Source organism: Hoplias malabaricus, chromosome 3, assembly GCF_029633855.1.
Source record: "Hoplias malabaricus isolate fHopMal1 chromosome 3, fHopMal1.hap1, whole genome shotgun sequence".
NCBI lineage: Eukaryota > Metazoa > Chordata > Actinopteri > Characiformes > Erythrinidae > Hoplias > Hoplias malabaricus.
In genome coordinates, this window is record NC_089802.1 from 72,256,738 (window position 1) to 72,282,945 (window position 26,208).

General features: G+C 40.4%; 1 protein-coding gene across 1 annotated transcript; it reads right to left on the bottom strand.

Annotated features, from left to right (window-relative positions):
• Positions 1-24,895, bottom strand: abcc6a (ATP-binding cassette, sub-family C (CFTR/MRP), member 6a). The gene is made up of 31 exons (XM_066662684.1): positions 24,854-24,895; positions 23,312-23,488; positions 21,931-22,056; positions 19,398-19,535; positions 16,646-16,765; positions 15,612-15,673; positions 15,308-15,439; positions 14,168-14,374; positions 12,510-12,687; positions 12,187-12,348; positions 11,907-11,999; positions 10,866-11,069; positions 10,619-10,765; positions 10,410-10,497; positions 9,776-9,845; positions 9,528-9,654; positions 8,913-9,089; positions 8,627-8,794; positions 8,032-8,215; positions 7,841-7,922; positions 7,462-7,573; positions 7,139-7,346; positions 6,251-6,561; positions 5,818-6,017; positions 5,193-5,319; positions 4,807-4,908; positions 4,090-4,236; positions 3,342-3,500; positions 2,414-2,580; positions 2,038-2,232; positions 1-574 (listed from the first exon to the last, which is right to left on the bottom strand). Exons 1-31 carry the CDS (start codon positions 24,893-24,895, stop codon positions 466-468), a joined length of 4,521 nt encoding a protein of 1,506 aa, XP_066518781.1. The 3' UTR covers positions 1-465.
• Between the last annotated feature and the right edge of the window lie 1,313 nt (positions 24,896-26,208).

The following is a 26,208-nucleotide window of genomic DNA, read 5'->3' on the forward strand; positions in this document are numbered from 1 at the left end:
GTGGTGTCACCATCTCGTTATGTACATGTATTTACATTGTTTCTACCAGATACATCAAGTAATATCCAACATATGGTACTCATTGTGTTTGGCTGAGATACTCCAAGGCAGAACAAAAAGGTCTTTGCTTTCCAGTTCCAAAGGGATGATTACAGTTAGGTTGCCCTTGAAAAGAGCAGTTGACCTGAGTAAATAAAATTTAGCTTAGCTTCAGTGAATACATGTCTGTACACTTGTGAAACATGCATGGAATATAACTCTGGAAATCATTAGGAATGGGAAGTCAAGTACCCATGTTCTCCATAGTGAAGCACCAATTTATATATAATTTTTCTTTTGCTTTACTTTTTCCTCTATTTTACACTTGCCAGCAAGACACGTCTTTGTATGACTGTTTGTTGGAGTCCACCAAAAGGGGGCGCCAGCTCTCTAATATCACGGGCTGCCAGCTTGAGGAGTGGAGGCCTACACTAACCCAGCCTCTCTGCACATGCGGTAAAACTGGCCTTTCTGTGCGATGAGGTTAGCAGGAGAGTCCATCTCCACTATGTGACCTTTGTCCATCACAATAATCCTGTAAAAGAGGAATGGAAAACAGTGGTTAAAAATCTGTGTATTGAACAGCCCACTTGTCCAAAACCTCATTTGCAGCTAATGTCTAAACCAGGGTCTGCCAGTGTTTAACACAACAGTACCTCCCATAAAAAAGGAGAAGCTTGTTCATCTGTATGCTGTTTTTTTATATAAGCTTGAAGATGTATTATGTGTAAAATAACACCTTGGCTGGGTATTTCCAATTTGAAACTACAATGTTCAGACAGGCAAGCTAACTTATGTCTTAAACTCAGGGAACTAATACCATCAAATATACTCTAAACACATGGTTTTGAATGGTTCTTGATTAAAATCAATTCCATTTAGAACCACGAGAGCCGCAAGAATAAAACAAAAGTTTAAATGGTCCTTTATTTTAAATTGTTCTTCAGACTAATGAAGAATGTGGTGTATATGGCTCTGTGATTATATTCAAAATACAGTGTGCCCCTATGGTTGAAAAAATGTCACTAAAATGCTTTCTAGAGTGGCAAAAACGAGACAAAATGGCCTCCTGCACTTCATATGGCAAATCACCTACTGAGTGCCTTTTTGGGTGCAGTAAATTATGATGATGTCATAATAGACAAGGGTGTGTTATTAAGTGTCCTCTACTGTGCCCCTCCTTGACAGTGCCCTTTCCAATAGAGAAAATGGCATGCAAAGGGTGTATCATTAAATAGGATGCATATGACATCCCTTTGTAACTAAAAAACACGTCAAGTGCCTTCTCAGATGCCCTTCAAAGTGAAAAAACATAATGCAGTGCCCCTCCTGAGACAGGCTTTCCCAAAGTTGGTGCCATGAGAGTTTATATTTTATTTAAATTTAAATCAAGAATGAAAACTATTTTATAATACGTATGTGCACTAGGTGCCCTTGATTTTTTCGCCCCTGCCCCTCAAACAGTGTGAGTCCGCCACTGATTACATAAAATGTTTGGCTTGGAACAGAAAAATGGCAATGGTGAAAGTCCAATCTAATGAAATTCAGTAACGTGCTTTTGCGCAGTGAACACTCTAGAGGGCAGCTCTGAATAATGTTACTTTATAATGTTGCTTGAGTTGGATCTCAGCTAGAGCTCTCTCTCTCCTGGCAGCATGGGCAGTGTAAGCCTGTGTTACAGAGAAACTGAAACACCGTTTGGCTTATACATTAATTAACCTCTTAGGTGAAAGTCACCAAGCAAAATTACACTACAAATTATATACACAGTCAGAGATATCAATATTTATGTTTAAAACTGTACGTTTTTGGAGAGTTAAGTACAGCACTGTTTGCTGTCAAAGCAGCCAATATTAAAGCTGTTCATGTGTATGAAATATTGATTCACAGGACCATAAATTAGCAGTTATACTCTTTCAGGAACGCCATTTAATCAGAGATTTTATTCCCTCCTGCCCACATACATAATGCATTGTTTTGCTGTTGGTGTAGACTTACTTGGTGTAATCCATGATGGTGTTGAGCCGGTGGGCAATGGTGAGAACTGTACAGTCTTCAAACTGGCTGCGGATTGTGGATTGAATCAGTGTGTCTGTCTCCAGATCCACGGCCGCTGTTGCTTCATCCAGAACTAGGATCTTTGTTTTACGAAGGAGGGCCCTTGCCAAGCAAACCAGCTGCCTCTGCCCAAGACTGCGGGAAGAAACAGACAACTGAGTGACCAATCACATTTCCAAAATGATTTTCCAGACAAAGCCAAACTAACGTTGAACAAATTCAGTAGCTGTACTATTCTGACAGTGATTAATGACCAGTTTTACAGTTCCTCCACACAGAAGTGTAGTTAAAAGAGTGATCAAACATAAAGGGATACCTGAGGTTTTCCCCTCCTTCTGAGCACTCGTAATTGAGCTTGTCTGGCAGTCCTGAAACGAAGTTCTTGAGATGAGCCAGCTCTAAAGCACTCCACACCTCCTCATCAGAGTAGGCATCAAAAGGGTCCAAATTCATGCGCAAGGAGCCAGAGAACAACACTGGATCCTGCAGGAGAATGTGAGGAGGAAGAAAGGGTCAATCACACGGATCTCACAACCCTCCTAGATGAATGTTAAAGTCAAAATGAAATGAAAATGGATTTGTTTTTATCTTGTTGGTTCATGTCCTAGGTCTCATTAAGCATAATTCACTGTGCCACTCATTCATTCATTCATTATCTGTAACCCTTATCCAATTCAGGGTCGCGGTGGGTCCAGAGCCTACCTGGAATCATTGGGCGCACGGCGGGAACACACCCTGGAGGGGGCGCCAGTCCTTCACCGGGCAACACATTCACTCACACACTCACACCTACGGACACTTTTGAGTCGCCAATCCACCTGCAACGTGTGTTTTTGGACTGTGGGAGGAAACCGGAACACCCGGAGGAAACCCACGCAGACACAGGGAGAACACACCAACTCCTCACAGACAGTCACCCGGAGACCAAAGTCATATATGTGACAACAAGTGGAGTTAAATTAATATTTACCAGTAATGTCACTATTTTAAAAGGAATGCTTTTCATCAGCCAGTCAAAGCATTACTCGATAAACTCCTGTCCCACACACTTTACCTCGGTCCCAGGTCTGGTTTCTTGTCGCATCAAGTTAGAGAAGAAAAATGCATTCTGATATGTGTTTCATGATGAATTTCACGTAGTGTTTGTCTCTGAAATATGCCCCAAGCTGCTGACAACTATTATTCTGAGCCTGTGTCCTGTGTTATTGGGTCTGCCATATTTTCCTGTATTTTTCCGTTCTTACCTGTGGAATGATAGTGATGCGGGATCTGAGATCATGAAGTCCAAGTTCGGCGATGTCAATCCCATCTATATAAATCTTTCCTTTCGCCGCCTCCAAAATCCTGAAGATTCCCAGGGCAAGAGATGATTTCCCTGCACCAGTCCTTCCCACAATGCCAATCTAAAAAGCATAGAACACTTAATTATGACTAATAAGCTGGCGTAATATAAATTAGGAGTGGACGTGGATATTGCAGAAACATAACATCACAATATATGTGGATGTTTTCCCATACATTTATATGATTAGATTAATTACAACAAATAAAAAGGCACCATTAGTACCATAAAAAATACTATTAAAACAATTCACAAAGTGCACTGCATTAAATACAGTAAACAGGACTAATACGCTTTCTTTGTAAAATAGAGCCTAACTGGAATCATTGGGCGCAAGGCGGGAATACACCCTGGAGGGGGCGCCAGTCCTTCACAGGGCAACACAGACACACACACTCACACATACGGACACTTTTTGAGTCACCAATCCACCTACCAACGTGTGTTTTTGGACTGTGGGAGGAAACCGGAGCACCGGGAGGAGAACGGGGAGAACACACCACACTCCTCACAGACAGTCACCCGGAGCGGGAAACGAACCCACAACCTCCAGGCCCCTGGAGCTGTGTGACTGCGACACTACCTGCTGCACCACCGTGCCGCCAACATCTATCAAAGTTATACTTATTCTAAAATGATCTTTCCTTCACCTTTTCTCTTTGCTGGATGTGTAGGGAGATTCCTTTCAGAGCAAACTCTAGACCTTTTCGATACTGTAAACCATAGTCCTGGAACTCTATGGCACCTGTTTGAGGCCAGGCAGGAGGAAGGGAGCTGCCCTCTGTGCTCCATGCAGCCTGCAAAAATGAAGAAAAACATGCTTGATTTCCTGATTTTGTAGCAAAGATCACGTTTATTATATCACTTTATAAAGTTAAATCTAGGATACATGTTTGTCTTCTGTTTATCGTGTGTGCAAATATATATAAAGATATTCCGATGCTTATAGACATTATATATCCCCAAATGTTTATGGAAACTTTAACAAAAATGTAGGTATTAAAAATCTTTGCTGCATTTACACACCGCACTGTTCTGGGAAAACAGTTGTCAGGCTTTAGTCAGCACTTCTTTAATGATTTGTTTCAGCCCTGAAAGCAGTAGTGAGGTCAGATACTAATGGTGTATAATTAGTTCTAGATCAGAAATGCCACATCCCAGTTATATAAAATGGAGTGCCATAACTCCTTGACAGTGAGCATTGTGGTCTTACGATCCTCCGGAGCAAAATATCCCAAACGAATGTAGCAATATTCATTCACATTGAAGGGGTGTATACAAATGTGTGGACTATCTGAGGTAATACCATGTTACTCTGTGTAATAAAAGAAGTTAAAATAACATCCTACTGTGAAATCTCTCCTCACCTCTTTGGGTGTCTCTGCATATTCTTTCACTCTTTCTACTGACACTATGTTGTTCTCCACATCTGTCCATGACCTCACAATCCAGCTGAGGATGCCTGTCACCTGAAACACAGTTCAAAACGTCAGATTTGAGCACGAAGTTAGTGATTCTGAATGTACCTAAAGCTGTAGCTTCCTTCCTATCATTTCAATTTCATATTACCTCAATAACCACAATCGACAAAAAATAACAGGGCCATTATGGAAGAGAGGAGGGTTCTTTTTGAGGTTAGACTATGAAATGTTGCAAAAGAGGAAAAGGGAAACCAAAATAGCTACATTAGGTCATGCAATGCTAGTATGGCTAAGATTCTGTCGTCAGAAGTTAAGGTTTGGTATCAGCTTACCTGCAGAGAGTGGGACACGGCTAGTCCCACAATTCCAGGGCTCAGAGTGTCTTTTCCCATTACAGAGAGAATGCCAGCAGCGAGAACTACACCATTACCCAGTAACTCCAGGTTCACTGCTAGCCACCTGCACAGGAGGAGAGGAGGAGACACACCAAGTTAACACTCTTCACATTTCTGAATCTTATGGAGGAATTTCAAATGTCATTTTACAACTTGCAAAGAAAGGTTGTGAAGAATGACTTCCTGTACGTCTTAAATACCACTTTGTTATTTCAAAATGCCACTTTATGTTATCATAATGCCACTTTGTAATTTCATAATGTCACTGAATGGTCATTATTTTAAGAATGTGGGAGTAGAATTACACCTGCCTGGGTACTAAATGTATACTGTAAAATATCTCCAATGGACAATTAAGCATGCTTGGAGGAGAACAGGAGGATGGTGACTCTCCAGATCTGCTATGCCAACTAACAAATGCTCATACATGTCATAGGGAAACAAGGCCAGCTGTTTTCTGCTTGATTACCATTAAAATGAACAAAAGGCATGCACAATTACTTCAGAAACAAACTTTTTACTTGTCTACACCTCTAATCCAGGTAGTAGTAGTACAGCTCACCTGGTAGCCACGAAGCGGGGGAAATAGGAGGTCTGGTTGTGATCAACCCTCTGATTGGCCTGTAAGATGAAGCGTGACTGCTCGCCAAACGCCCGGATCACACTGGCTCCCTGCACTGTCTCGTTAAAATGGGTGTAGATGGGTGAGCGACTTACTGACTCCAGACGCCGCAGCTGGCAGGATGTGGCCACGTAGAAGCTCTTCGGGAAGAAAGTGGAGAAAAAGTGAGAGAGAGACAGAGAGAGAGAGAGAGAGAGAGAGAGAGAGAGACAGAAATTATCAAATGATTTCCAACATTCCCAGTGGACTCAGGACATCTGAGTCAGCAGCCTGGTGAAAAAGCCCATTAATCCCAATGCTAAGATCAGCACATGTGGTTTGTGATCTAGACAAGATTTTGCCCCCTCCCCGGAAAACGCTGCCTCAGCCATACCTGCACGAAAGCATAGAGCAGAGCCAGGGGGAGGATGATGATGGCAGCGAAAGGTGTGGCCAGCAGCACTATGATGCACACTTCCATTAGCTTAAAGAAATAGCTCAGCATCATCTTCAGGCCATCTGGAATCATGCAGTCAATGGCGTCAATCTCCTTGGCAAAGCGGTTCAGGAGGTTACCGCTCGGGGTGGACTCAAAGAAGGACATGGGAGAGTGCAGCACATTCTTCAGGAGGTCAAGGTGCAACTGACGAGAGGCAATAATGCCCCCGATAGAGATCGCCACAGTAGTGCCAAAAATAGCTGTACCTGAAAGTCAGTGAAACAATAAAGGCATTAAGACATTTTTTTTGCTATTTAGAAGTGAATGATGAAATATAAATGAAGAATTTAGTACTTAAATGCAATATAGTCCACTTTCAAGAATTGTCTTTTGTTCATTTGTAAAGGGAACTTTACAAATGGAAGGTATACTAATGTTATATTAGAACGAATTTCATGTTCATTAGAGGTGATTTCCATTAGTTGATCAGGTGTTATTCCTTTCAAAAACCTCATTATATACATTTTTACCAGTGAATATACTGCATTTTGGAATTAAATTCTTCATGTAATTGGTTAGTTGCTAAATGAGGCAAGTCACAATAGAAATCATTTTGAATTTAGCACAAAAACTCCTTGCTCATATTTTTTTTTCCACTAATGATATTTTTAGATATGGAGCTTACTCAGTAACTATCCTAAATAGTTTGGTCATTACTATAAAATTATATGCAATGGAGTTGAGATGATGCGATGAGTGGCCTTACATGCTGTTTATGGGGTTAGGGTTGGGATGAATCAACATAAAAGTATCTGCAAGTGGGCATCTGTACCTCATACTGACCTTGTGCAAACCCGAGAGCCCCATAGACTCCCAACTTCATGTCTGTGTTGAGCTGGGTGCCGTTGATTATAGGCTCATCAGCCCACATGCTTAGCCAATAGTTGTATGCCAGAGAGGCAGCCTGCTGGAAGGCATAGAGGAAGATGATGGGTACGATCAGAGCCAAACCGATTGTACGAAAGTACTCAATGTACAGCTCCAGTTTCACCTGGAAGGACAGAAAAACATGATTGAAGCAGCATTCTTAAAATTTTGGGAAATCAATGACAAAATCGACTCAATCAAGATGACAAAACGTAAATTTTATGTCCTGACAAACTTACTCTGCCGATCCGAGCTTTGTCCACCACTGTCAGTTTCCCCAGGTCCTCAGGAATCTGTTCCTGCTCAATATCAGTCTCTACGCTCTGCATAGTAACATTGTTGGTGTCACCACTAGAAGAGATAAAGAAAGTAAAATGAGAGATTCTGAAACACGAGGTGCTCCTTTAATCTATTGGTTGCCAGCTCTGCTCCTTGTGTTCACCCTGTGCCAGTTTGCCTTTAACAGTTTTGGGAACCACTGTTTGAATATGGTAAAGTGTGCAGATCTTCATTATTTCCAGGCCAAATATTGTCAAATCAAATCCATCACTGAATAAAATATTTAAAAAATAAGCGATGTTAAACTTTCTAAGTAATGTTTACTTTAAAATCACTCACCCAATAAGCTGCTCCTGGGAAAGGTCCCTGGAGAATGGCATGAAATCTGTTACACTGAGCCTGGCGCAGGACCTTCTGGAGCCTGCAACAACAGAAGGTGTTTATTTTTCCTGTAAAGGATTTTTTCTAAATCTAAAGCAATTTAAGCAGACCTTTAAACGAAGCTGTAAGGGTAAAGAAGGTAGTCTGACCTCTTTGCACCGAGGTCTCCTTCCTCTCAGAGCTGGCAAATGTGTGGATAAAGTCAGCAAAGGCCCCGTTGCGATTCAGCAATTCCTGATAAGAGCCACTCTCAGTTATCTCACCATCCATCATCACCAGGATCAAATCAGCCTGGGGCAGGAAGCTCATCCCATGGGTCACCAGGACTCTGGTCTGCCAAAGACAAATGTGCTTTCTTTTACCTCAGCTTCACTGCCAGCCAAGTGAAAGCTAACACTCATACACACATTCCTACTAACAGGCTGATATCAAAAGCTTCAAACATTTGTTATTAGTTTTGACTGACTAATTTAAATATTGCTGTCCATTGGCTGGTTTATTTCTTGTCTTTATTTACTATTCACTATTATTTTGTTCATTCTACTTAATTCATCAGTTTTACTTTTTTATCACTCTTGTTTTATTGTTTTGCTTTCATGAGCCCTTAGGGAGCTGTTCTTTGCCAATGAAGCCCTTGTTTTTCCTCACAATTCTTATACATGTTCACATATTCATGACATATATGACGTTATATGATGTTGGAAGTATTGGAATAAAGTTTATATCAAGCTGAGGAGGCCTCACCTTGTCTCTGAGTACACCCTTGGGGCCAATGACCTTATCAAAAATGTGCTGACCAACATGAGCATCTACAGCAGACAGAGGGTCATCCAACAGATAGATATCAGCTTTCCTGTACACTGCACGAGCCAAGCTCACCCTCTGCTTTTGCCCTCCAGACAAGTTCAAACCCTGGAAAACATAATAATAGTATAATTAAAACATAAACGACCTACAAACATCTACAAACATGAAAGTCATTCTGTAAAAGTAATGGGTTTAAAATAAATGCATAATAGCATTAGAGCACCTTCTCGCCAATCTCAGTTGCATCTCCTGCTGGCAGAATATCCAGATCAGGCAGCAGGGCACAGGCATCCAATACACGCTGGTACCAACTCTTCTTCTTCTCTCGACCGAATAAGATGTTATCTTGCAGTGTGGCATTCTGGATCCAGGCTTGCTGTGGTACGTAGGCCACTGAACCCTGTGAGATCAGATAAACATAATATATATACATATATATTGGACGGCACGGTGGCACAGCAGGTAGTGTCCAGTCACACAGCTCCAGGGACCTCTCCGGGTCCCGCTCCGGGTGACTGTCTGTGAGGAGTTTGGTGTGTTCTCCCCGTGTCCTCGTTGATTTCCTCTGGTTGCTCGTTTTTCCTCCCACAATCCAAAAACACATGTTGGTAGGTAGATTGGTGACTCAAAAATGTGTCCATAGGTGTGAGTGTGTGAGTGAATAAGTGTGTGTGTCGCCCTGTGTAGGACTAGCACCCCCTCCAGGGTGTGTTCCTGCTTTGCACCCAATGATTCTGGGGAGGCTTTGGACCCACCGTGACTCTGAACTGGATAAGTAGTTAATGAATGAATGAATGACTATATATATATGTTTACACCAAATGTATATGTATTTTACCTTGATAGAGACACTGCCACTTCTTCTCTCTGTCTCTCCAAGCACTGCAGAGAGTAATGAAGATTTTCCACTGCCAACATGGCCGACGACTGCAACTAGTGCTCCACGGGGAACTTTTACATTGATCCTACAAGTACAGGGTATTTTGGCTCGTTAATGACTGTTAACGTACAGTAGGATACTCAAATAATTTAAAAGTTAATCAGCTAAAATCAGTCACAAAAATGACATTGTGACAATTATTATACCTTTTTAGACATGGAGTGCCATCTTTAGACCAACTGAATGTTCCATTCTCTACCAAAATACCATTTTCATCTGTGAAAGAGAAAGAAAGGAAAGAACAGAGGGGAATGAATACCAAGCCTTTAATAACATTTTAGATGTTGTTTACACACAGGTTATACCACACACCTGTTCAAAACACCTATACCAGTCTGCTGTCTGGTATCCCTTAAGGTGAGAGCCGAGGAGGGCTGTCTGTGAAAGTAAACTTCCTCTCTTGCAGCTTGTGAAACAGACTCCCCTTAATTACACATGGTCTAATTAGCTTCATCTTCAAAATAGCTGTTTTCACAAGCTGTCTGAAACACTGTTGACAGATGCTGGGCAAAAATGTGTTTGCGTTCCACAAAAATAGAAGACTATGTTGAGACCGCAGTCTACCGTGGGCTGCTGCATTGGGTCTCTAATTGCTCTCGCTCTCTCTTTCGCCAGAGAAGAATAGGAAGTGAGGCGATGTTGCCATGCGGCTGTGGAATTCAGCAGCTGTTAACAAATTGCCATAAATCTACGGCACTTCCATTCACAAGATTATTGTGGCAGAGCCTCAAAAGAAGTAATCTCTAAGTTCCTGTTAGTATGAATATGGCATAAGCTCACCTAAATTGGAAGGTCCTCTGGATACGTTCTCTGGTTTCAGCTCATCCTGACATAAAAATTTTCCCAAGCGCTTTAGCGAGACAACAGCCTACAACACAAAAACAATGAAGGAGATGCTCTTTATTTGTACAGCAGCTTAACACTGGTAGTAATTAAATCATAATACCAAAGTGGAATTTCCTGTCACTCTTAGTGTTCTAGATGTCTACCTGCATGGTGGTACTCATGGCAAATGGAAGCTGGCTGAGGGGAGTCTTTAGGATATTGATGAGTGCCATTGACACAAAGACCTTCTGAGCGTCCAATACATTTTTGTCATCTATTAGAACATACACTCCAAACATGGCAAAGGCAATCTACAGAAGGAGAAGCACAATCATAGTGAAAGTCTGACTCACAACCATTGTTCTGATATGAGACTGTAGTTATTACACATTTTGCAGCAGGTTTACGCACCAGAAAAGATGAAGAGTTGAAGGATGCTATGGAGATGGAGTAGAGAATCTGGGATTTCCTCAGGGCCCCAAGCTCTTTCTCTCTGTAACCTAGAACCTGCTCGAGATAAGCCTTTTCCCAAGCGTAAAACTTCAGGATCTTTATGCCACTGAGGATCTCGTTCATCAGCTTGATTCGCCCATCCATGAATTTCATCTGAATCTCCTGCATCATTCAAAAACAAAATGTACTCAGTTATTTACTGAGTTGGTTAACAAATATATGGCAGGCATGATGGAATGTGGCAAAAGTGAAAAGTTTTGGTCTGTTTGTCTACAGTTTAAAAACACAAAGGCTTCAGTCATGTCTGCTTGCATTCCTCGCTCTTTATATATCTCATTTTTACAAGATCATAACAGCCAAGTGGGGCAGCAATAGACAGCAAGCAGACTAGGTCAACCCGTTTCCCCCAAACCGGGAGACACAAGCATGGGCCAAGGTTATAACCAACAAGTCTTGTATACTGTGAAGTCACTTCAAGCTCCCTGAGTGCCAAGCATCTGTTGTTTTCAAAAAAGAAATGAAAGAAATATAACTTTTATTGCCATTTGTTTCACTGTGGTTGTTTTCCATCTAAAGAGACATAGGCACATCAAAGGAATGAGAGAAGCTAGAATCCAACCCACACACCCACATGGTGCTATCTAAACCAGCTGTGGAGGTTAAGGACTGACCAACAGACTGTGAGGACACTCTGAAAACCAGCGGAACCCATATACAGTAAGCTGACTCTCATCCAGGGTCAGAAGAATCTGGGACTATTTCAGCTGTGGCTTATAAATGAGGAATATGCATTGTCTTTGATGTTACAATGCTTTTATTAGTCCAAAATCTGACTGGCACTCTCTAATAATTGATCTGATACTTTTAATTTAGCCAGAAACATTGCTAAATATGAATGAAAGTTAGCAGGCTCCAGTTAGCATTAGGCAGGTCACACTAACAGGTCCCTGGCACATTTTAATTAATTGCAAATATAGTCATGCAAGCATACAACAGCACCTGTAGTTTACTTCTCTTCTTGGCGATGAATCCATTTAAAGGAAAGATGAGAATCACAGTGGCAATGCCAGCCAGAGCAGATGGTCCCAGGTGCTGAAACGGAAACAACAGTGGGATTAAAAAAGACATCCGACTGCTAGTATTTAAGGGATTGCACTTGTGGAAACCTAGCTTCTAAACAATATTCACCAGCCAGTTCCATTAGGGGCTTCTCATCTAAAAGTGGAGGACAAAATTGACAATGCCTTTGTCTGAAAAGAGTGTTATTGGCAAACCTTACCTGCCACAGGAAGAAGAGACAGAGGGCAATCTCAATTGGGGCAAGCCAGACTGCGTTAAAGTATACAACAAAATCCATAAGCTTTTGAGTGTCAGCCGAGACCAGATTCACAATCTCTCCCACTGTACATGTCCTACGTGCTGCACTGCTTATCACCAAAGACTACAAAGAAACACAGTTAATATTTAGTTAATTTATAATGAATGATAGTTGACATAAATGGAAACTGATGGCAGTTTAGGTATTTGTTTTGATTGGTCTAGCTCAAATGAAACTTGTACATAAGTCATTTGGGGGAAATGTCTCAATATATTAGAACAGACCTTCCTGTAGACAAGTCCCATGACAGCGGTCTTGACTCTCATGCCCACAGTAAAGCAGGTATACATATACTGGTGGTTAAAGAGGGACTGCAGGCATGAGAGGAGGAACATGAGTGAGGCATAGAAATATCCTTTCCACAATGGAGCATCATCTTCTCTCACAAAGCCTAAAAGCAAACTGAGAGAAGAAAAGGGATGTGAGAGGATTAGGGGTTGACAACATGGACAAAAAAGACATTACAACATATATGTCTAAACATGAACAAGTAAAACTGTCTGACATTCTTGAACTTAGCATGCACGTAGAGCATTGTGGAGTCTTTGTGGTGCATTCTGGCAGCTCCAAATTTGGGCTTTGAGGTTTATTACAATATTTTGACTTTCAAAATAATTGAATGCTCTTGTTTGTTAATGGGGCAGATCTAGCATTTAGCAATGAACTTTGCCTAAGGGAACGGTACACTGGAGTATAAATCCAGCAGAAGTAGTAGTGCATGACTCCTGGGCATGGTACCTGCTCTCCTTCTACACATATCTTTAAAACGAAGAACAGAAGAATGATTGTTGAATTTCTAGGGATAAAAAAACCTTTGGCAAAGCCAATGTTTGGCAAGCAAAATGCAACTCTACAGAAAGCAGAGTCAAGTTAAAATCCTAGGATTTTATGTCAGTTTTCTTTAGGGCGAAAAACTTTTCACGTTTATATAGTTCCCACCAAGACCTTGCTTATGTTGACACTTCACACCACCATCCAGTACTGTAGGTCAATGGGATTGAACTCAGTGGGCCACACACAAACACAGCCTTCTATTGGGTGGTGAATAGAATATAACACCGCTGATCCACAGTCAGGTCATGCTATCTAAATTCCAGATAGTTTTAAGGAACAAACCACGAGGCTCGTCTCAAAGTGGCAACATTTACTAAAGCAGTTCGCTGGTGGCTGTCTCGACCTTGTACTTGGCTGGCCACTCTCTTAACGTGGTCGCTTCTCAACCACAACCTCAGCGGTTCCGCTTCAGTCAGCCTTGGGGCTGACGCGTCTACGCTGGGCACGGCGCTGTGGTCAGTTGTCCCTCAGACTCTTAGCCATAATTGCCCCACTGCGCGCATAAACAACACAATCTCTGTCTGGCTCTGGTGATGTCGCACCTGCTGCTAACTGCGTCTTCCTGTTTTGCAGAGATATCGTGAACCGTACAGTGTTCCATGAAAAACATTAGTAAAGCCTTTGTTGTGTGTCTTTGAACCTTTAAGAGGTGGTTTATTTTAGAACCTGTGTTTATTTGATGAGTGAATGTTTAATATACTGGTCTTGAGGCCACTCTCTCTTTCTTCAGGGATACATATGAAATGGACAGAGTTCATGAACTTATAACAGTGGCTGTTAAATATGAGGTGGTCTGACACAAGTACTTGCCAGGTATTTTTTAGACATGTTGTCCATTACATCTGGCCTTATGGCATAATACTTTTATTCATAGACATACAACATGTATGTGTATCCATGGCTTTTATTTAACTATCCAGTATTAGTTAACACTACTTAATATTAGTTAAGGCTAACATAAACTACAAAATCCTTTGTAGAAAGTTGACAAATATCCACAAATGATAGATTTCCTTTAACATCACCTATGCATTGCTTATATACCTACCTGAGGACTTGTGGGATGGAAAACATGAAAGCATCGTGGACTATGAGGCAAAGTGTCCCAGAAAGGAAGTAAGGCCCAAAGTTGCGAGCAAGTGTCCGTAAAAGACAGAAGCCTGAGCTTTGCTCTTTCTGCAGCTTCCTCAGGAGTTGAGCCTGATCTGGTAAACGGGACCCCAATGCCACATTGCTGCTCAAGAAGTTCTCCTGTCTAAAGATGGGACACAAAAAGAAAAAAAAAAAGTTGGAGTCAGATATTGCCAAATAAAACAAATGTTTACTCTCGACTTCAATCTCACTGAAAAAGTAAAAAGATCTTACACCTGCAATCAGTGCAACCCAAAGGCTAAACTTTCAATTACTGTTTGTAAAAAGAATAGGAAAATCATGATAAATTATAAGGTAAAATAATCCAAAAATATCTCTTAAACAGAACGTGCAGCAAATTGAATTCATTTATAAATAACTCAACTGAGAACATAATTTAATATAGAAGCACACAGCTCAATTAAGAGCAGAGTAACACTACACTGCAATGTGAAATGTTTTCGTATTCCACAACTCGTAAAACTCCTGTGACCTGTGAACCATAAGGGCTCCAGTGAAGTTGCCATTATAAACGTATCTTCAAAGTTAAAATGTGTTAACAAGCAAGCAAATTGACACAATCCTCTGCCGTCTCGACAGTGACCATGTGGTCTCACTGTTCAACTTATTTAAGGCCAAAGTCCCTGTTGTGGGCATCGCTCAGATTGAGATTTGATTGCTCTGATTATCCGAGTCAAAGCAACAAAAGAACCACAGAAACATAAACTCTGAGCTTTAAATCACATGTGCCTAAAGCTTGTTCTCTGGTGGCTAAAACACATCGCAACATCTCATTGTCAACAGCACTTACAAAAACCAGTATTCTTAGAGGTCACAGTTACCAAAGTTTGTGTTTGTATGTGGAAGGGGACATATAAATTAACTGTGTAATGTCATGTAAATGACATGCGCAAATGACATTAGACTACAAAAGTAAATAATGGCATGCAGATATGGCTGATAGAAGAATAAATAATTCAGAAAAGTACACGCTGATAGGATGCATTGTTGGTGTATTTGCAACTGCAGTTTAGTAAGTAGGTACAGAATTTCGTACTGCTGGAGTTTGGTACGCTCTGTAGTCCACTCTTCTTCCAGATCTGAGATGATTTTGTTTGACGTGTCCTCCTCTCTCAGACACCACAGATCTTCTGCCTGCAGAGGCGTGCGGTAGCCTTTAACCACCAAGCTGCAGAATAGACACACACAAACTCATACATATGCATAGAGTTTAGCATTTATTGTAGCTTATTGTATGTTAAAATCATTCTTCATTTCTAGGTCCATTTCATACAAAACAAGCACCTAGAAGAGGAAATATAAATAATAACATAATTACTGAAAAATACAAAGACACCTACCCTTTGAACCACCAGAAAAGGATTTTTGACAGGAATGATGCATCTTGAACAGGGCATGAATTCTGAAAGAAAAGACACATTTGGCCATGAGAAATGTATTTATAACAAGATTTATACAAAATTGTATGTGTGTAATACTGTACATAGTATCACACTTTTGCATAGCACTGTACATTACAAACAAGGCAGTCACTTTGTTTTAACACAGCAAAACATTGCTGTTTTTAATGGCAAGTCTGGGTGCATAGAAAAAACTGTCACACAAGAGTAAACAGAAAAGCAGTGAGAGTGTCTGAGTAAGTGAGTACTAGGGTTGTATATGTGTGCCTAGCGTGGCTCAGTCACTACACATTTCCACCCACACCTGACCTCAGCTCTACCCCCAACCTGTCCACCCCCCCCCGCTACACAGCCAAGCACACACATACACACACGCCTCTTCACCGGAGGTCTCACTCTACAGGATGCCATGAATAACTCAGCCCAGGAAGTGACTGAGCCAGGAGAGGATCATGGGGTGTGGCACACACGTCTGTGGCTACATTCTCATCTCACACACACTCATTCGCCTCTTCATGCAGGGTTTCCTTTCACAGACTGTTTTCTTGTTTTTGTCTGGAGCAGTGAAAGATTATGTACCGCTCATTAGAATCTCATGAAAAGACCAAACTTTTGGACTTTTGTCATTCATCTTGTTTTTTCCAGACTGCAACGGTGGTATTTTGCATCCTAAATACCCAGCACGTGGCTTTGTGAGCCACAGTCTTGGGTTTAAAATGAGCAGATATCATTATCAAGGCTGGAAGGTCTTATTCTTGAAGATGAACAGCCATTTAGTATGAGTCAAATCAGACTTCAGAATGTAACCAATCATGGGGTTTTGCTAATCACATGGTGCCACATGAGTGGCCATTGCAGGCACGATACTGGCTTGTGTTCTCTGCTGGTCGGGCTAGGCCTTATGTTCTAAGAATCAGTAAACAAGTGGTGATTCACTGTGGGTTGTTTATGCTGGAAGAGATATATGTTCTTACCTTGAGAGTCGCTTTGCTGGGAGGCGCCTGGTCTGCAAAACAGCTAAGGAAGAGCTGGGCAAGTTGAAGGGCGAAGTAAGAGAAAAAAGCCAAGTAGTGGACAATATCCGGAGAGATACCCTACAAAAAAACAAAAACAAACTGATTCAAAAGTAGCTGGCTAAAGATTGAAGGTAGAGAGAGAAAGAGAGAGAGAGAGAGAGAGTGACAGACAGACAGACTGAGACAGACAGACCAGTTAACTCTACTCTATAGTTACAGTTTGGGACTTCCCATAATTGAGTTTTTTTACCTCAGTATGCAAGCACAGACTTCCCAAACTGCTGTGATTACAGTCTATAAAATTATCTCAGTAATCAAGAGGGGATATTCGCAGTGATGTACAAAAGTGAGAGTCCATTCTTTACTTATTTAACTTCCCAACTAAGTAAAAGTTAAGAACAATTTTTTAATTTCTCAGGAAATAAAATGCCGGAAAAAAGAGTATATTCAATGAAAAACAAAATCACACAGAAACCTCAAAAGTTAAATATAATTTTTGGTTTACCCTGTACTATTTCAACCAACTTTCTAAAATAATGTAAAAATAGATGTTATATCCTTAGATACAGAACCAAACTCTTTTGTTCTATGCTTACCTTGTGTTACCTGTTGTATATATTTTTTAACATTAATGTGGCTTTAAATAATTTGGCCTTTATAGATGTTGATTCCCACATGTTTGAGGACTCTTGTTAATTCATTTCTCCCAATCCTTTCCTTAACAAATCAATTTATGGGCTTAATAATTTGATAAAATAAATATTTACAGAGTGTTTAACTCTATATACCTACAGTAATACCACTACATTATGGACACAGAGTATGTAGGATTTGGGTGATGGAAGAATCTCAGCACTGCTGTGACACTGACATGGTGATGGTGTGTTAATATGTGCTGGGCTGGTATGAATATGGATCAGAAACAGCATGGATTGCTGGAGTTTTTCAACACCTTAGTGTCACTGCTGGACTGAGAATAGCCAAACAACCAAAAATATTCAGCATGAATAGACAGTAACTGTATAAACATGGAGGTGGTCATTCTGATATGACTGTTTGATATGACTGTATCAGGTCCTGTACTGAGTATTCCTAGATATATATTTTTAGAACTGGAAACTCGTATATCATATGAAATTGCAATGTAGTCTATAGAGCAAACTCTCCAGACTGTGAGGCTGCTCAATGGCAGATGCCAATGGGTGTGCACTGGCATTAATGGCATCATAAAGCTTATTTTGAACAGTTAAGGCAAATCATGGTGAAAACCAGAGTCTTTAATGGTGTGCTTTATATAAATGAATTACGCATGAAAAAGAATAGTAAACACATAGAGTCACGCTACGATTTGGAAATGCATAGACTGTGGTTCTGGGAGCCAACGGCCTCAGTTTAAGGAGTCAGCGGAGCCGAATTTGTGTTATTTACCAGCTCCATATGCCGTTCATATGTGATTATAAACACAAGACAGGGACTAAGTTTACCTTCCAGTCATAAGCCTGCACGCTGGATGAAGGCCTGTGTATTGCACCAGAGCAAAGCATGTGCGAAACAACAAACCAATTGTAAACATCCGCCTGGGCCGAGAAGTTCTGTGCCAAGATCCAGGCTATATTCTTCCCCCCACCACAAAACAAAACAGGGTCAGCCTTGGTTTGAGTGGTCACAAAATATAGGTCAGTCAAACTGTCTGTCTCTTTTTTTCCTCTCTTGTCCAAGCACAAAGTCAGCTTTAAGCAAGCCAGAGAAGAATAGCTTATCTATTCCACCAATATAAATGTTGCCCTAGTTGTTTTGAAAAGGAGTGATGCTGGTCTAAAAGTGCAAGCTCAGGATTTTAAAGCAATGAAAGGTTAATCAAGATATTTTGATTGGAACATGGCTAGTCATTAAGGAAAAACACATTATTTAAAAAGATATAATTTGACATGGTGCTGAACACAAATGTTCAATTACTGTACTGTATTGTTTAGTGACATATCAAAGGAAACTCAAATTAGAATGCACTGTAATAAGCAAAGGGCCACAGCGGAATAAATAAATACAGATTTCAACAAGTATGATACCATCATTCATGCTGTCTCCGGAGAGGTCTATTTACTGAAAACCGATTGTCCGTTTATAGATTGTACTAATGTTTACACATTCTCACAAATCTAACATATGCTGACAAATTTTCACACTAGCATATTTATGTACTCTACTGTAGCGCATATATTCACATGACAAGCCATGAAATTCGAAATGGGGCAAACTAACAGTGGGCTTAAAAATAGCTCCCACAAAAATGCGCTGACCAATGTGTGTTTGTAACTATGCCAATTTTTATGAGCCAAAAAAAATGTGTGAGTTTGTGTATATGAACATGAATGGTTGTTTATATGTATGTATGTGTTAGTGTGTGCAGGCATACATAAAAGTGTACATTTGAGTATGTGTTTAGGGATGCCGCACTATGAGTTCTTGTGTGTGTGAGTGTGTGTGTATGCATGTTAATGTGTACATGTTAGTATGTGTGCATATGCATGGGAATGGGTATGTGTGCGTGTCTGTCTTCACAGATCTAGAGCCTTTGTACGTAACTGTGTGTATGGGCCTGTGAAAGTGTGTGTGTGTGTGAATGCACGCGAATATCTTTGTGGATTTTAGAACAGGAGTGTGAAATGGGTGCCCCAGATTGGGGGGTCTGTGTCAGTGTTATTTCTCTCACCTGTTCAACTGCCAGCTGGATCTTGGCCCTGAGGGGCACTAGAGAGCAAACCACGCCCAGCAGCCAGTAGAAGAAGAGCACCACAGAGGAGCGGCAACCACGCACTCGTTCCCACTGGATGATACACAACGCCAACACCTGACAAACACACCACTGCCAGTTAGTGACACAACTAAGAGTCTTTTGGGATGTGATTCATAAAGTATAAAACAATTCAAAGGGGTTGCACACACTACATTTTCTATAAAGCAGCTTCATGGGGGACCTTCCTGGGATGCTTTGTATTCGCCTTAGAAATGAATTTCCAACACAATAAATAAATAAAATAAATATTAAATGGTATCGTTCGTTAACAGTCCTCAATATTCTATGTATTTATAATTGACTTATAATATGACTTTGGAATTTGTACCTCACACATTCTCACTTACCTAGTTTTTAGCTATGAAACTGTATGCATTAGGATGCATTACCCATTCAGGGGATCACAGACCATACTGAAATAAACAAGGTGCCAAGCTGGCTTACTTAAATTCTCCAGACATCCTTGTTGTACATCCCAGTGTGAAACTGGGAATGAAATGTGTTTAGAGAAGGAAATACCACTTTTGCAGAGTTCTGGCCCTTTTTTGTTTAAAAATGTGTATAACTCTTGGCTGTGGATGGTAGTTCCCCTTTTTAAGAGCAGGGGTCAAGACCAATTGTACATAAACTTCAGTCTGTATTTTTGCTTGGTTAGTCATGCGGGAGTTTATACTGGGACTTCCCCGTCTACCACAGCAGCTGTATGATGAAAAAAAAAAAAATCCTTAATAAAACACATGTACAACTTGGCCCTTCACTGATTTGGCATTTTACTTAATTGCCTTTTCTTTTCTCTGTCCAAAAAAGCATTCAGCATCCTCCACCTCACCAAAACCAGACCGACATTCGGTTGCCCTCAGCTAATATAATATTGGCTGTGGTGTTTTCAGAATATCTGTCCTCTGTCTAATTTTAGAGAAGACATCATTTGTCATAGCATCTCCTAGGCAGCGGAAAACACCGATGGGTTATGTTGTTTGAGGCCTCCTGTGCAGTTAAAGATCAGGCTTTGGGCTATTACAAACAACGCCTCCTCTAAGACTAAACTGCAAAAGTCTCAGAGCCAAACCAAAGACTTTTTAACCTAACCAAAGCAATGAAATAAGATGTTTTGGGGAATTTTCTAATTGCGTGACCTTCTCAAGGACACCTAACTACCTAGATACAAAATACACAAAATACAGCCAAGGACAAATATGATCAAACACACTGTGTGTTTGTTTTTTTCTGTTTGCAGCTGCCTTGTAATGGGAAGTAATGGCTCATCTTCTGAAGTGTGGGAGGAAGCCAAAGCATCAGTTAAGCCTCAAAGTGTGTCCCACCTAGTAATCATACAGGGAAATGCTGAGTGATCTGCATTACTTGGTCCTTGAATACAGTTGGTAATACACCAGCAGACCAGCATATGATGGGAAAAAAGGGAATGGCCCACACAAACTTGGCTTCATAGTAGACACTGGCCTGGTTGCTGAGCCCTGAGACCAGTTTTAAACTGGTTTTGTTTTTTTCTCTGTAGGCCTCAGACAGAGGAGGCTGGTTCCAGTTCAGCATGGAAGGGCAGCTGTTGTTCATAGATTCCCTCTCAGTGGCTGAGAGAGGCAGATAAACACTCCGGTTTCGGTCGAACTATGTGGTTGTTGTTGCTTTCAGCTCGACCAGCCTCCTGATTACATAAGCCCAGATATTGCGCAAGGAAAAAACCAAAGGTGGTAAAGAAGGAAGGGCATGGCACAAAAAGTGTGTTTTTGAGGTTTTAACAGGAATATTTATATACACATTTAATAATTCAGCTGGTGAGAAAGTTCTCCTGACCCATATCCTTGAGTATGATTTCACTTTTACCCACTGTACTGCGATTACAATCTTTTGATAAGAGAGTCAAAGAGGGACAAAAGTACTCTGTTACACTCTTTCAGTGTTTTTCCCTCATGTTTAGGCCAGTGTTGATTTAAGTGTCTGGGGAGACCACAGATAGAGCGTGAGTCTGGACTGAAATTGTCTCTCCACACCCCCCAACACTGCTCTCCTCCACACCCGCAAATTCATCCCATGGCTAGATAAATACACTTTGTGCTTTGTCAGGTTTCAGCTTAGATAGCTAGCTGTGTGAGTTTATTAATGCCATGAAAACACAAAAGGCTAATAAGAGGGAAATATAATTGGCAGAATCAGGGCATTCACTTTTTTTCTAAGATCTAAATGTGTGATATTTACTTATATTTCACAATAAGCACCTGAGCAGTGACCCGAAAGCTTGATACATATCTACCATCCATATATTATCTTGTCAACAGCAGACTTGTGGTCAGAAATTGGCCAATAAAGAGTGGGACAGAGGGCAGCTAAAATTGTGCTAGACAACAGATGGGCTACAGCCTGTAATTACACTAATGAATGGTATTTTAGATTTTACACTGGTTTAGAAAATATTTATCAAGCTATACATTACCACAGTGAGGCTGCGTATGACGGGACTTAGGAGAAAGACGAGGTGGTGGTGGATTTCTTGGTTCCACTCCAACAGGATGTAGAAGAATTCCACGAAGCCAAAGGATGCCAAAAAGAACCCCAGCAACTGTGGGAGGACAGACAAGAACGGAACTCAGACCTGGGTGAGAACTCGCCTGAGTCATGCTTCCGGAGGCATCTATGGTCACTCACTACACCACAGTTGTACAGTAAAGCATTTAAATAAGAATTATGGCATCTGGGGGAGGCATTGGCCCTTGACGCTTTAAGAAGCATGAATGAACCTTAACAGTGATATTTTTTTTCATATACCTTAAGAACTGTAAAAATAAACATAATTTCCCACAAATTAAATGGAGTAATTTCAAGCATAACATGATTATTTATTTGTGAATAAGCGAGTGAGTGGGGTGCATATAAATTAACACAAAATGGCTATTAAAATTAGTTTTAGTCTTTTACCAGTATATGTCCAATCACAAATGAAGCACCATAGATTTTTCTATTTCTGATTTTCAATGGCATCTATTTCCCATCCATCAACGGCAAATAATCAAATTCTAGATATGATCAGAGAATTTTTAAATGCAAACCTAAAAAAGCATGCCCTTGTGAAGGGAATGGATGGCTGAACATCTGTGTAAACATGTAGCAAAAGGATTCGATGGTAGCAAAGTGAAAATCAGTGTGTCACTTCTCAGCAAACTCAAACAAGCACTACTATGTTACCCTCACCCACAAGCTCTTGCAGTACTGGGCTTCACTCCTAAATCTCAACCCTCCCTTTCTTCCTCTCTTTCTCTAAAGCCTGAAAGTTATCCCTAAGCAGAATTGTTAAAGTGTAGGATGATGTGTAAGATCAAATATTGGGTCCCAACCTTAGTCCTGTAATGTCACTACTCTGAACATTCAGTATTTTCCTTGCTCTAACAGACCCCCATCAGCTTAGGAATGGCTTCATAATTAATTAATCTGCATGTATGCAGTGTATGTTCTTCAGGTCCAACGTCAGGAGCCTCTTACATAGTGAACAGCCATCATTGTGTTCACTGAAAATAGGAAAGCATCCTTATTCAGGCAGCAATAGCAACAATCTCTCTTTGCAAATGTACTTGGAATTGTCCACATTCCCCATCAACAAATGTGTGTTCCATCCTCATTCACAATAGTTACTTTGGCTTGTCATTTCTTATACTGAAATAGCATAACTCCAACTGCCATCATTATAATGACTGTGTTTGTTGGAGAATACTGGAGCAGTGACCTGTGGACTTAACACTGCATTTCTCTAAAACCTTATGTTGCTGAGAATGAGTGCCTGCTGAATACAAATGCAAATATTAACAATGCTCCTGACTCACCAGCTTGGCACTGCAGAGTAATGAGAGGGGAAGCCTGCCCTTTCCATGGCAGTAAAGATGCAGGCAGTAGAAAGGGGAGCAGATCCACAGGTAGATGCAGGGAGCCCACACCAGCACTGTGTTCTGAAAGCAGTCGCTGAGCTCAGGTGTGTGTGTGTACCATGTCTGGTTCCAGTCCTGGAAGATAAGAAGGCAAACTTCAGGATTGGTAAAATAGAAAAGCTTCCTCGTATCATTACATAGCACCATTAAAAAGGTGCATTTATGGTGCATAATTCCATTGCTTTTTAGCCTTTCAGAATAAATTGTTTCACTTTAATTATGTTTTCTTTGTGTCTAATTATTTTAAGTACATTTCAATTTTCATACAAATAGCAAAAGCTCTGTATTGGCATTTTTAAGACCTTGGTTTTAAAGTTTATTTAGTAACAGGTGTTACATTATGTCTAACCTTTTATTTTCCAAAATCATAAGATAAACACAACCACACCGGCCACCACTGGACTCCTATGATTCACTATGGCTCGGAAAGTATGTCGCATCCACAAGCAGACTCTTCTCAATCCAAATTCTCTAGAACAGTCAGGGTTATTCCGAACACACTGGAAGCACAATCTTAAACTGCTAACTGTGTTTATGGTAGTGGTACATTGCTTTCCAGGAAACAGTGAGGATTAGATGGTTCTGTACAGCATGTGTTATAGGGGTTTGCCTATTTGTGTCATGTCAAACTATGAGATTCAAACTACACCATCCTGTCATTGCACCTGTGTCAAATACACATATATTAGGCATTACATTCTGTATAATACTTAAACTTAGTAATCAAAGTTCCATCTAGTGGTACACTACAAAACATATTTGATTCTCCTTTTGATTTAGAGAACTTTGAAACCCCAATGTAAACATCATACACAATCTGTCAAATATTATACAAAGACATATAAATTTAATTTGATAAACCACTTACATGGACCACTATGTTCAATTTTATACTGTCAAACAACTGCAAAACCAAAAGAATGCTCTTTAAAAAAGCCAAAAGAATGCTCTGTGAGAGGCTCTGCAATAAATTAAGCCACATGTGTAATCTGAGGCCATCTTTGTAAGTTTTCTTTAACAATCACTGCCAAAAAGGAACCTACATACTTTTAAATTCATTCATTTAGATTAAATTAATGTAAATAAAATTAAATTCAATACACCATTCATCTTTTAGAAATACCATTAACACAATTATCTGCCTTCTTACTTAGATTAGGACCTGGAGATTAGGTGGTGAGGTTTATAAACCAATGAATAAAGTATAATAAAGTATACAGCATGTCAAATAAGTGAAAAAATATATAAATAAACATCTGGGAAAATGTTTTATTTTCAGTTAATGAAGTTGCCTTTGTATATCAGCAAGCAAATCCTATAATCTAAAGGCAAAAAAAAACTTTTGAACAAAAATAACAAATAAACTCATAAACATTCTACAAATATCCCATCTTCCTTTTGTTGATAGCATTAGATGCTTCATTTGTCCCAGTCACTCACCCAGAGAGGGTCTAGGCCATTGAGGCTGCAGAAAGTATCCATTCACTCTTGTGGTCCTGAAGCTGTCACGCTCTCTGGCTTTCTCTGGCTTTTGGCGGCACTATTCTGTTACTTAGCACAGGATGTGAGTTTGAGGGACCATACGAGTCCTGCTGTGTGAATAAACGGCCTTTAAGGACTCACTCTGTCCCATGCACCTTGTCACTGAGAGCTCCTTGTTTCAGAAGCTGTCTGGAAGAATCTCCGTTTTATGACTGCCAGTCGTTTTGCCTGCCACTTAGGTGGGTGGTTATATTCCCTCACTCTCTCCCTCTCCCTCTCCCTCTCTCTCTCTCTATCTACCCACTCTCCTTTCTCCTCCCCTTCTCTCAATCTCATATTCACCCATTCCCTCTTTCTTTCTTCCTCTTTTTCCCTCCCTTCAGCTTTCTTTTTCTTCCTTGTCACTTTCCCTCTATCTTTATATCCCGCCCATTTTCCTCTTTTTCTTTCACACAAAAACATACACTCTTAGGACATTAATCAAAACAGCATTATGGAAGTGATGCTTTAAATATACTTGAAATACCTAAAATAAATACATCCCTTTCAAACTGATAAATCATAACAAAACAATTCGTCCTAAAATAAGTACTTAAAGCAAAAAAAAAAAAAACATAAACAACTACAGGCCATTGAATTTGTGTCAGGAGATTCTAATGGGCTCAAACAAAAGCAGACTTGAATGTAATAAAGTGGTCTTGCCACTGACTAACCAAGGAAATCCCATTTATGATGTCCTAATGGTCCCAAATATGTTCTTGTAAACAATTTTGAAGGATGGGCCATAGAGCATTTCTGAACACTTTATGTATGATATTTAACTGATTTTATATTTCAATATTTGAAAATATTGAAAAAAAATATTATTCAATATTATGATTTAATATTTCAATTTCAAAAGTGTAGGTGGCTGTGGGGGCCTCGGTTTGGACCTCACCTTAAATCACTGTCTGTGTTGAATTCTGTGTGTTCTCCAAACGACTGCTACCCAACCACTGAGGTTGCACTAATGTTCTCCTGATGCCAGTCCCAAGCCGGGGTGAAATGAAAGGGTTGAACGAGGAAGGACGCCTGGTGTAAAACGTTGCCACGTCTGTTGTGCGGATGATTGGGCAAGTGCTGTGGTGACCCCTTGCAGTAACAGCTGTAAGTGAAAAAGACAACTAAAACATTGTATAATATTGCAGTTATTTTCAATATTATTAGTATTTTAGGTTCTGTGCCTGATTTATTTGGAGGTTTTAAGGTTAAACAGTGAGCTGTGCTGGTGTTTGGTGCCAGATTGTTGTTACTAGGTTACATACTCCCCCCCT